General features: G+C 52.0%; 1 protein-coding gene across 1 annotated transcript in view; it reads left to right on the forward strand.

The window, feature by feature from the left end:
- The first annotated feature begins 231 nt into the window (after positions 1–231).
- The window catches only part of TARSL2 (threonyl-tRNA synthetase-like 2), a 16,653-nt gene continuing 4,328 nt past the window's right edge, over positions 232–12,556 (forward strand). Inside the window, exons 1-13 of the mRNA XM_015569105.1 lie at positions 232–348; positions 564–760; positions 1,417–1,540; positions 2,753–2,874; positions 3,606–3,723; positions 4,123–4,187; positions 4,629–4,707; positions 5,799–5,945; positions 6,548–6,646; positions 10,108–10,274; positions 11,044–11,206; positions 11,939–12,090; positions 12,239–12,245. Coding sequence (XP_015424591.1) covers positions 247–348; positions 564–760; positions 1,417–1,540; positions 2,753–2,874; positions 3,606–3,723; positions 4,123–4,187; positions 4,629–4,707; positions 5,799–5,945; positions 6,548–6,646; positions 10,108–10,274; positions 11,044–11,206; positions 11,939–12,090; positions 12,239–12,245 — 1,542 coding nt within the window. The 5' untranslated portion in view covers positions 232–246. The remainder of the gene's footprint in view (positions 349–563; positions 761–1,416; positions 1,541–2,752; positions 2,875–3,605; positions 3,724–4,122; positions 4,188–4,628; positions 4,708–5,798; positions 5,946–6,547; positions 6,647–10,107; positions 10,275–11,043; positions 11,207–11,938; positions 12,091–12,238; positions 12,246–12,556) is intronic.

Consider the following 12,556-nt stretch of genomic DNA (forward strand, 5'->3'; position numbering starts at 1 on the left):
TTCGGCCAAAATTCAAATCTTGCGTGACTTTTGGGACACCCTATATATCCTGTTTTTAGCAAGAATATAGGAGAATTCCCAGACAGGAAGGACCAAACCTCAGAAAACAACTTGCCCATGGAGGGCTGCAGGGGGTGCTCAGGGCAGCCCAGCTAAGGGCCCCGACATGGGGGGCGGGGGGGCACTTGCTGGCATGTCCCCCTCCTCCTTCGGGTCTCAGATGTGTTGCTCTTCCGTGTCACGGGCATGAGATGTTTACCATTTACCTTTCCCTCCCAGCCTCCTCCTCGCCAAAACCAAGAAAAGGACATTCAAAATGCGATGGAGGAACGGGAGCCTGACAGCGAGGTCAGTCGTTGCTCTGGAAATAGTATAAGACGCTGCCTGTCATTGAGACGTGCTCGGGGCGTGCAGGAGGCAGCCGGTGCACGATGCTCTCTCGTCCCTGAAGTTTCTCTCTCTCCCTCTCCCTTCCTCTTTCTGAAACTTAAAAAAAAATTTTTTTTTAAAAAGGAAAAAGTGGGGTGTGTACGCTAACCTGAGTGCATGCCAATGGTTTTCAGGTGAAAAACCAACCAGACTTCATAAAGGAAAGATTGGCCTTGTTTGAGACATTGAAGAAAGAGCATCAGCTGTCACGTGCCCCCGGTGGGAGCGAGGGGAGCGCAGGCGATGCGATCACAGTGAGGGTGGCTGATGGGAAAACCGTGGAAGGGGAGGCGTGGAAAACCACACCGTACCAGGTGGCTGCTGACATCAGGTAAACCGTAGATTGGAGAAGATTTCAGGTGGGGTGTTTTTTTGGCTATTGTGAGCCCTTTTTAAAAAATACATTTTCATTGATTTCAGAGAGAGGAGGGGAGAGGGAGAGAGAGAAACATCGATGAGAGAGAATCATCGATCGGCCGCCTCGTGCACGCCCCCCACTGGGGATCCAGCCTGCCACCCGGGAATCAAACCCTGAGCCCCTGGTTCATAGGTCGACACTCAACCACTGAGCCACCCGTGCCGGGCGATGTTCAGTAGTAAGTGTTGGGCCAGAGCTTGTTGAAAATGTGTTGTTCTTGCCCTGGCCGGTGTGGCTACTGGTTAGAGCATTGGCCCTCGGACTGAAGGGTCCTGCCAGGCGAGTGTACATACCTAGCTGCAGGCTCAATCCCCCACCCTGGTTGGGGCACGTGCAGGAGGCAACCAATCGATGTGTCTCTCTCCCATTGATGTTTCTCTCTCTGTCTCTCCACCTCCCTTCCACTCTCTCTAAAATTCAATGGGAAAATATCCTCGGATGAGGGTTTCAAAACGCAAGCAAACAAAGGAACAAACAAAAAACCCTGGGAGTGACTTCATTCTTGTGCTTTAACAAATCAGGACAGCCCGTGACGGGGTTAACTGCCCGGTGATTTTTTCTCTCACCAGTCGAGAGCTGGCCGAAAGCACCGTAATAGCCAAGGTCAATGGTGAATTATGGGACCTGGACCGCCCGCTGGAGGGGGACTCCGCGCTGGAGCTGCTCACGTTTGACAATGAGGAGGCGCAGGCTGTGAGTATGTCAACAGCCAACAACTCGACTGTGGTTTGTAAACAACGTGTACAAAAGCACCTATGGAGCCCTGACCGGTTCGGCTCAGTGGGTAGAGCGTCGGCCTGCGGACTGAAGGGTCCCAGGTTCGATTCCTGTCAAGGGCATGTACCTTGGTTGCAGGCACATCCCTAGTAGGGGTTGTGCAAGAGGCAGCTGATCGATGTTTCTCTCTCATCGATGTTTCTAACTCTCTATCCCTCTCCCTTCCTCTCTGTAAAAAATCAATAAAATATATTAAACAAATATATACATATATATTAAACAAAAAAACCACCTATTGAAGTCAGGCACGAGGGGTGTTGTGGCGCTCTAAGGTTTAAAACGGGTCTATCGCAATTTAATAGGTATTCAGTAACTTTTTAAAAATATATATTTTTATTGATTTCAGAGAGGAAGAAGGAGGGAGAGAAAGATGAGAGAGAATCATGGATCGGCTGCCTCCTGCACGCCCCACACTGGGGCTGGAACCCACAATCCTGGGCATGTGCCCTGACCAGGAATTGAACCGTGACCTCCTGGTTTCAATACGAAGTGATAAATTAATGACTTTGTAAAAGCAGTTTCTGTTTGAAAAAGCTAAAGGTCCTTTATAAAGCAAACCCTTACACTTTAATTTAACTTTATTTATTTTTCTGGTTAATCCTCACGTGAGGATATTTTTCTATTGATTTTTAGAGAGAGTGGAAAGGAGGGGGAGAGACAGAGAGAGAGACACATCGATTGGTTGCCTCCTGCACATGCACCCAACCAACGTCAGGGATCAAGCCTGCAGTCACGGTATGTGGCCTTGACTGGAATCAAACCTGGGACCCTTCAGTCCACGGGCTGATGCTCTATCCACGGAGCAAAACCAGCTTTTGTTTTAAAAGATGACCCTATTTATAATGTAGCGCATGATGTTGCACAGGACAGAAATACTTTCTGCCTTCTGGGTGAACTCACGGAGAAAATGACAGAGTAAAAATGTTCTTGTGAAGTTGATCAATGTGCACACCAGAAACAAGGGGCCTTTTATCAAAGGACACAGCTTTCTGGTTGGCAATAGCATTGGTTTTGTTTCCAAACCGATGTCTCCCTGAGGCCTGGTGTTAACACCCAACCACGTCTTAACTCCCTTGGCATGATGTGATTTGATCGCCAACAGCGTGCGCCTGTGTCCTGTGCCCGCAGGTGTACTGGCACTCCAGCGCCCACGTCCTGGGAGAGGCCATGGAGCTCTACTATGGAGGCCACCTGTGCTACGGTCCACCCATCGAGGACGGGTTTTATTACGACATGTTCATCGAAGACAGGTAACACCACTGAACGTTCACTTCTCAGTGCATGTGGATTGGGCTCGTTGTTTTATCGTGGCTACGTTTTTTATAAATGACGTTTTTATTGATTTCAGAGAGGAAGAGGTAGAAACATCAATGATGAGAGAGAATCATGGATCAGCTGCCTCCTGCAATCCCCACACCGGGGATCGAGCCCGAAACTCAGGCATGTGCCCTGGTTCACAATTTGACGCTCAACCACTGAGCCATGCCGTTCAGGCCCAACGGGGCTTTCAAATTGCAGGCCTCGTCGAAGAGACTGAGGGCAGATCATTCCATCCATTAATGCCCGTCTCCCTATCTGGGAAAAGTTATCTGCCTTCGGATGAATGTCTGATTTTCTGAAGTCCTGGTGCATCAAAACACCAAGTCCCGGCTGACCAGTGTGGCTCCAGTGGTTGAGTGGGGACCTAGGAACCAGGAGGTCAGGGTTCGATTCCCAGTCAGGGCACATGCCCGGGTTGTGGGCTCGAGCCCTGGTAGGGGGCGTGCAGGAGGCAGCCGATCCGTGATTCTCTCTCATCATTGATGTCTCTTTCTCCCCGCTCCCTTCCTCTCTGAAATCAATAAACATATAAATTTTAAAAAGCCACCAAGTTCCTCCGCCGAGAAAGCTTGTTGGTGAGTGACAAAGGCTGCAGGACCAAGGCCACACAGGCACGTGGTGAGGACTGGAAAGTGTTGATTCTCACCTGCTCCCCCTGCAGAGCCGTGTCCAGCACAGAGCTGCCGGCGCTGGAGAGCATCTGTAAGACGATTATAAAAGAAAAGCAACCTTTTGAAAGATTGGAAGTCAGCAAGGACGTTCTTCTGGAGATGTTTAAGGTAATTTCTTTTTAAAAAAAAAATATATATATATATATATGTATAGGTATTTTATTGGTTTCAGAGAGGAAGGGAGAGGAAGAGAAACATCAATGATGAGAGAGAATCATGGATCGGCTGCCTCCAGCACACCCCCTACTGGGGATCGAACCTGCAACGGGGCATATGCCCTGATCGGGAATCAAACCCGGGACCCTTCAGTCTGCAGGCCGATGCTCTGAGCCAAACCAGCCAGGGCCAGATAATTTCAAGAAGCTGTTTCTGAGGAGAGCTGTATAGCCCCAGGATCTCGGCACCTAGAATGCAGTAAACACCCATCCAGTGTTTGTTGCAAAAAACAAAATACTTTTCCACGTAAACTTTTTACGTAATAACGTACAAATTTGTTTTTCTTTGTAGTACAATAAGTTTAAGTGCCGCATTTTGAACGAGAAGGTGAACACTCCAACCACCACGGTCTACAGGTAATGTGCACGTGAAGCTTAAACCCGCTCAGTGGTTCTCTTTTAAAAAAAAATAGATTTTTATTGATGTCAGGAGGGGAGAGGGAGAGAGAGATAGAGACATCAGTAATGGGAGAGAATCATGGATCGGCTGCCTCCTGCATGCACCCCACTGGGCATTGAGCCCGCAGCCCGGGCATGTGCCCTTGACTGGAATCGAACCCAGAACCCTTCAGTCTGCAGGCTGACGCTCTCCTCACTGAGCCAAACCAGCTCGGGCTCAGTGGTTCTCTTGAAGGATCAGCAGGAGAAGCAGTTGGCCTGGGGCGGTGTCTACTTGTAAATGTGCGCGTCGACGTGTCACTTTAGTTAGGGACTCGGAAATGTTATCACGAAGGCAGTCACTGCTTTTGCTTTGTCTCTCAGGGTGGCTCTGGCCCTGTCTGAAATGTCTCGTTACAGGTGCGGCCCCCTCATCGACCTCTGTAAAGGCCCCCATGTGAGACACACCGGGAAAATCAAAACCATAAAAATTTTCAAGGTGAGGGTTTATTGCTGTGAATAGGGCAGACTGAAGATAAACTAGATAATTAGGAATTTCAGTCATGTTTTATAATCTGAACATCATGCTATTTTTTTAAACCCTTCATTATTTGGTTTTTACATGGGCTTCTATAAAAACAGTATAATTTTTTTTAGAATTTATGTTATTAGGACATTAGATGTAGCTTTTATAGTTTTCATTTAGCCTTACTGTGTTGCAATGCATTTTTCTTGTTCGTATGATATTTTACCGTGTGTACTCCATAAGCGTCTATCGGCGCAAGCGGCGGACCTTTTTTAATTAAATTCAAAACATCGTGGCAGTTAACTGGTTATGATGTTGTGGTACATCCTGGTTTTCTTTTTCTTTATATGTCTTTTTTAATTTTTTTATATACATACATTTTTATTGATTTCAGAGAGGTATATATATTTAGTGATTTCAGAGAGAGAGAGAGAGAGAGAGAGAGAGAGAGAGAGAGAGAGAGAGAGAGGGAGAGGGAGAGAGAGGGAGAGAAACATCCATGATGAGAAAGAATCATTGATTGGCTACCCCCTGCACGCCCTGTACTGAGGATTGAGCCCACAGCCCAGGCATGTGCCCCTGACCGGAATTGAACCCGGGACCCTTCAGTCCACAGGCCAGCACTCTGTCCACTGAGCCAAACCAGCCTAGGGCTATGTGTTTTTTTTTAATTGGTTTTTAGACAGAGAGAAAGGGAGAGGGAGAGGAGACAGAAACATCGATGATGGAAAATCATCCATCGGCTGCCTCCTGCACGCCCCCCATTGGGGATTGAGCCCGCAACCCGGGCATGTGCCCTGACCAGGAATTGAACCGTGACCTCCTGTTCATGGGTTGATGCTCAACCACTGAGCCACCCCGGCTGGGCTCTTTACGTGATGTACTGATGGATTTGGACTGGGAAGGTTTAGTTAGAACCAACTTCAGAGTCTTTCCAGCGCTAGAAAAGGTCACCATCATGTAAGCTGTGTTGATGCGATATTGGAAAGCTGTGCATACGCCAGACAGATTTTATTTATAACCGAATGTTAGCTACGCTCACCCGAACGTTGTTGGATGCTTAGAATTCCTCCACCTACTGGGAGGGCAGCCCCGCCATGGAAGCGCTGCAGCGGATCTACGGGATATCCTTCCCCGAGAGCAAGATGATGAGAGCCTGGGAGAAGGCCCAGGAGGAGGCCAAGGGCCGAGACCACAGGCGAATCGGGAAGGTGGGCCTGCATCCTCGTCACCCCTGCAATGGCGCGTGCCTTTGTCGACTCGCGGTTCCGTCCTAACCTTTCTCCTCCTGTGTTCTTAAATAGCTTTTAAAAAATATATTTTATTGATTTCAGAGAGAGAGAGAGAAACATCAGTGATGAGAGAGAATCATGGATCGGCTGCCTCCTGCACGCTCCCTACTGGGGATCGAGCCCACAACCCGGGCATGTGGCCTGACCGGGAATCGAACCCAGTTCATTGGTCCATGCTCAACCACTGAGCCACACGGGCCGGGCCGGCGGTGAATATTTCCGATCTTTTTGCTGTGTTTTCTTCCCATGACACCCATCCTCCAAGAGGCCACGTAAGAAAGTAGCAGTAACAGAAGGCGAAGGAAAAGCTACTGTTCAAAGCTTAGTGAGACAATCAGTACAAAGGGTCGTTTCCCACGTGCTATGCAGGACGGTGAGGTGGGAGTGTTGAGGGACGTTGGGTACAATGGTCAGAGAATGGAAATGAGGACCGTGCACGTTTCATGTCTGGCGTGTCACGTGTGGAGTGAACATTAAGCACCCACTGTGGCATTTGACATCCAGTTATGGTTTCATTTCAGGACCAAGAGCTTTTCTTCTTCCACGACCTGAGTCCGGGCAGCTGCTTCTTCCTTCCCCGGGGAGCCTTCATCTATAACACCCTGATGGATTTCATCCGCGTAAGTGGACGCTCCCTCCCTCGTCAGCCCCATCTTGCCTCTTACCGTGTCCTCTCGTGGTCACGTGGCCAGGCCTCCCCATTGACTTTATTTCAGTCACAGGGAGGAGTTGGAGCCTGATACCGATTGTGCCTCCTAATGAAAACGTGGAGATGATTTGCATTTTCCTAAATAGATGCACCCTCGGGTTTTGTCCAATGCCTCCGCTGTGCCTGTGAGCTTCTAGGGCAGGTGCAGCGCGGAGGTGAGCGTCAGAGCAGGGAGGGCCTCCTCCTGGGAGAGAGCAGGGGGTTGTGCTGGCACAGGATGCTCAGCCAGGAGCACTGCTTCTCACTGCGGCCCGGGGGTCACGGGGCCCCTTCATCGTCCGGTGTGACCGGGCAGCTCCCGAGCACAGAGGAAAGAGTCTGTGAGATACTCGGCTGTAGTACACGCGTGGTGAGAGTCTGTCACGGGACCGTGTGCTGGGGCTGCTGCTGCAGGCGACCACGTGGACTCTGGGGTGGCGTTCCCATTCCTGCGTTCTGTCTTTATCGTCACTAACCAGCTACAAGTTCCCTGACTCCGCTCCCTCAGTGCCCGTCACTAGTTCACCCTCCGCTCCCTGCCAGCACCGGGAAGTCCGGCGGCACATGCTGATGACCTGGGGCGTCTCTCGGTGATTCTGTTTCCCACTTGGGTCTTCTCGCTCCCGAGCGAGGTCTTCAGACGTCTTCTTGCCGTCATCCTGGCTGCTCCCCTCATCGCCATCCTGTGCTCATGCTCTTTACTCCTGCTGTCGCGTCTTCCTCCTCCTTGCTTAGCCCTCTCATTGGGGGAAGAACTTTCTTCAAGAACTTCCTGATGAGCCCGCCCGGCGTGGCTCGGGTTGAGCGTCGACCTATGAACCAGGAGATCAGGGTTCGATTCCCGGTCAGGGCACGTGCCTGGGGTGCAGGCACCATCCCCAGTGTGGGACGTTCAAGAGGTGGCCGATCCATGAGTCTCTCTCATCATTGATATTTCTCTCCCTCTCCCTTCTTCTCTGAAATCAGTAAAAATATTTTTTTTAAAAAAAGAAGAACTTCTTCCCGGAGACAGAGCACGTGGCCTGTGCTGGTGGTTCTGCCTGAGGCACTGGTCTCGTTTTGTCCCCTCCTCTCGCGCTGCCCCCCGGACGCTGCCCGCGCTGGACTCGCTCACCTGGGCTGCCGTCTTTCCTAGGGGCTGGCCCCGTGAAGCCGGAGGAGGCGACCAGAGGGCAGGGAGGCGAGGCCTGAGGAATCACTGGCTGTGATCAGAGGCGCCAGCGGGGGGCGAGGACCCTCATGACTGCCGATCCCAATGCGCCCCCGTCTGTGTGGGAAAGCATCCCGGCCCCTGCACCTGGACCTCTCCAGGCCGCGGGAGGAGCGCGGAGACGGGGCGGGGCCTCCGGGGCGGCCTTACCGGATCTCTTGTCTCTCGTAGATGCGACACCGACCTGGCTGGGGGCGGCCCCAGGTCTCCCTGTGTGAGGTGCAGGGTGCGCAGCCCTTTAGACACACAGCCCCAGGCCTCTCGTGCCCAGGTAAGGGTGCCGGGGGAGGCCTGCGCCCGCGTCTTGGGATGGGCCTGTGGGGCAGACGCAGCTGAGGTGGGTGCCATGAACGCCCAGGTACCCTTGGCGGAAGGAAGTGGCCTGTGCATGCAGCACACACACAAAGCTGCAAAATCTGCCCGGCCAGCATAGCTCAGTGACTGAGCATCGACCTATGAACCGAGAGGTCACGGTTCGATTCCCAGTCAGGGCACATGCCCTGGTTGTGGGCTCCATCCCCAGTGTGGGGCATGCAGGAGGCAGCCAATCCATGATTCTCTCTCATCTTTGATGTTTCTTTCTCTCTCTCCTCCTCCCTTCCTCTCAAATCAAGAAAAAGATATTTTAACACACGCACACACACACACACAACGAGTGGCCTAAAGCAGGAAGGTGTCCTCTGCTGTTCTGGAGGCGGGAATCGGGAAATCCAGGCGTTGGCAGAGCCGTGCTCCCTCTGAGACCCGCGGGGAACCCGTCCTCCCTGCCCTTTCCCAGCCGGGGGCGGGGTGTCAGTCACTGCTGGGCTTCCTTGGCGTGTCAGTGCCTCACTCCAGTCTCCTGCCTTCCCTTGGCATTCTCCCTGCGTGTCTTCACGTCATCTTCCTCTACATGATTCTCTCTCTCTCCCCACTCCTCTCTCTCTCTCCAAACCTCCTCTTTTTATGAGGACACCAGTCCCATTGGATTAAGACCCACTCCAATGACCTCCTCTGAACTTGACCCCCTCAATAAAGATGTTTTCAAATAAGGTCGCATCCCGAGCTCCCACCTAGCTTCTTGGGGGGCAGGATACACTCCACCCATGACTGTGGGTGACCTCCATCTTCTCCCCAAAGGACCGGGTTCTTCGCGAGCCTGTCTTTACTGGGTCGCTGGGGCTCTCCACTGGCCGTTGTTGGATATGGAAGCACTTGAGGCTCCTCCCTGCACCCCAGACGCATTCCTCACTCTACTGTGTATCAGTGTCCCCAGGAATCGCGGCCCGCCATCCTGGCCAGAGAGCCAGGCGGTCTCTGCCTGTGGGTCCGTAGCATCGGGGGCCCCCCGTGGGCAAGGGGCAGGTCTGGTGTCGGGGTTTTGTGTGTGGAAGCATCCTGTCCTTGGCCACCGTGCACACTGCTGAGAGATTCTAGACCTTGAGAGAGAAAGAAAGTACTCTAAAAGCTTCCCGAGAGAGAAAGCCGTGGACGTGGCACTGGGTACCAGAATGGCAAGGGTGTTTCCGATAGGCGACAGAACCACTGCCTTAAACGTGGGTCCTGCAGCCCGGCCGGTGTGGCTCAGTGGTTGAGCGTCAACCTATGAACTAGGATGTCGCGGTTCAGTTCCCAGTCAGGGCACAGGCCCGGGCTGCAGGCTCCATCCCCAGTGTAGGGCGTGCAGGAGGCGGCCGATTGACGTTTCCCTCTATCGATGTTCCTGTCCCTCTCTCCCTTTCCCTTCCTCTCTCTGTAAAAATCACTTTTTTAAAAATCCCAATAATAATAACTGCGGGTCCTAGAAGCCTCTGTCAGCTGACGCGGGCCTGCTTCGGATCCTCCCGTGTGGTTGCAGCTCTCCCAGCCGGCAGAGGCAACCCTGACCCTGACCCGCCTTCCTGACCCTGAAGAACGTAGCTTTCCTCCTCTCCCTGCTCACTGGCCTTGGAGATCGATGCTTTTATAAATGCTCTCTGTGAAGTATTCCAGCTCCTAAGTCACAAAGCATCAAAGCATCACGTACTGTCGTGGTAGACATACTTCACATGAAAAACAGAGTGCGTTCACCTCCCACGATGCGAAGGGACCACCCCCCCACTGCGGGCACGCTCATCACACGTCACACGAGGTGATCCCGTCCACACGGCGTGCTCTCAGTCGGGCTCCGCGTGGCCTTGACCTCTCCATGCCTTTCCTCGCAGGAGGAGTATCACCGCCGGGACTTCACGGAAGTGCTGTCTCCCAACGTGCTCAACAGTAAACTCTGGGAGGCCTCGGGCCACTGGCAGCACTACAGCCAGAACATGTTCTCCTTCCGTGTGGACAAGGACACTTTTGCCCTTAAACCCATGAACTGCCCAGGGCACTGGTGAGTATTAACTGTCAAGTAGGCCCGGTCAGTGTGGCTCAGTGGGTTGGGTGTTGTCTGTGCACCGAGAGGTCGCCGGTTCCATTCCCAGTCAGGGCACATGCCCGGATTGCGGGTTCAATCCCCAGTAGGGGGCGTGCATGAGGCAGCCAATGGGTATTTTGCTCTCCCATCGATCTTTCTCTCTCTCTCCCTCTCCCCAGCTCTCTAAAAATCAGCAAACTATTTTTTAAATTTTTTTTTTATTGATTTCAGAGAGGAAGGGAGAGGGGGAGAGAGAGAGAAACATCAATGATAAGAGAGGATCATGGATGGGCTGCCTCCTGCACGCCCCACACTAGGGATGGAGCCCGCAACCCAGGCATGTGCCCTGACTGGGAATCGAACTGTGACCTCCTGGTTCCTAGGTTGATGCTCAACCCCTGAGCCATGCGGGCCACAATAAACTATTCTTTAAAAGAAAAAAAAGTGGCCTTTGAAATGAGTGGTCAACGGTGAGTGGGAATTCCCTGGGTGAATGGGCATAGGAGGCTGCATTCTGGGAGAGATGCATTCTGGGAGAGATGGTAGACAGGCTCCTAGGGCGCCAAAGCGATGCAAATCCAAGGTGCGGTAACTCAGGAGAAGAAGTTTCTTTAAAGCTCGTGATCTAAGAACCAGAATAAAAATGGACCCGTCTTGAGGCTTAATCATAACTTGTTACTGTTTTGCTCATGACTCAACCATCTCCCCACTGAGTAGAAGCTGTGTGTTACCGCCTCTCTTCTAGTCTCATGTTTGCCCACCGCCCGCGGTCCTGGAGGGAAATGCCCATTCGATTTGCCGACTTTGGGGTTCTTCATAGAAACGAGCTGTCGGGAACCTTGAGTGGCCTGACCCGGGTTCGACGCTTCCAGCAGGACGACGCCCACATTTTCTGCACCGTGGAGCAGGTGAGCAGTGCCGGGCGGGCCCGGGCGGCGCCAACTCCGTGCTGCCTGGGCTCCTCGTCTCACAGCATCTCTCAGTCTCTCAGAGTCACTGTAAACTACAAAGTGCAGTCTCATCTCTGAGGTCTCCTTCAGCCTAACAGTCTGTGATTCTCAAACTGGGGTCTCAGATCAGTAATTGCTGAGTAACACTCCCTCCACGTTCGGGTGCCAGACGCTGAGTGATTCCTTCCACAACCCGCGTGGAGAAGGGTTCGGTATCTGAAAGAGGAGCCGCACAACAAATGAAAAAGACACAAGATAATTTTGCGATACCGGGGGACCAGGCGGGCAAGTCCGGAAAGACTTCCTCCTCTGGAAAGACTTCCTCCTCCCGCTTCGCTCAGGTCTCTCCAAGCTTTTATTCATCTGGAGTAGCCCTTAGGGTAAAGAGGTTTTAATGACACACATCCGCAAACAATCTTCAGGAATAGGCAGAATACCCGATTAACCCATCAACAGATCTCCAGGAGCATCCGATTAACAACAATCAACAAAGATCTAATTGAGTGAACTAAGGTGGAGATGCTTCAACCATCACCACTCAAACCTACTGGGTAGTTCACAGTTCTAACTTCCAAAAGGTCACCAGCCTTCTCTGGGGGGTCTCCGTCCAAACCCAGCCAGCAAAGATAATGAATGGACTCCGGCAATTCATGAATAAATAAAGAGTGGCTTCTCACTCTGGCCAGTTGGATTGCAGAGGAAATCCGGGGGTGCCTGCAGTTCTTGCAGTCTGTTTACTCCACGTTCGGCTTCTCCTTTCAACTAAATCTCTCAACACGGCCCGAGAACTTCTTAGGCGAGCTCGAGTTATGGGACGAGGCTGAAAAGGTAGGAGGGACGGAGCACTGACTCAGGGTAATGCTCGCGGGGCTGCACTCACCTGGTGCGGAGGGCGGCGCCCTGCCGTGGGGTTGGCCGTGGGAAGCTCTGGGCCAAACAATCCAGCTGCATAACGCAGTTACCCGGCTGTCCCTGTCACGGTGATGACAGCAATACCGTACGTGCGTTTCACACTTCACAGTGCATAGCAAGGTTTGTCTACTCTTTCCAGTGCCAGTCACTAATCACCGCTGTCATTGTTTGTTTTAAATATATTTGTATTGATTTCAGAAAGGAAGGAAGAGAGAGAGAAAAACATCAATGATAAGAGAAAATTACTGATCAGCTGCCTCCTGCATGCCCCTTACCCGGCATGTGCTCTTCACCGGAATCAAACCTCGGACCCATCAGTTCGCAGGCCAGTGTGCTATCCATTGAGCCAAACCAGATAAGGCTGGTTTTTTTTGTTCTTTTTGAATTTAATTTTTT

This window comes from Myotis davidii, unplaced genomic scaffold, assembly GCF_000327345.1.
Source record: "Myotis davidii unplaced genomic scaffold, ASM32734v1 scaffold164, whole genome shotgun sequence".
In the NCBI taxonomy this organism is placed as follows: Eukaryota; Metazoa; Chordata; class Mammalia; order Chiroptera; family Vespertilionidae; genus Myotis; species Myotis davidii.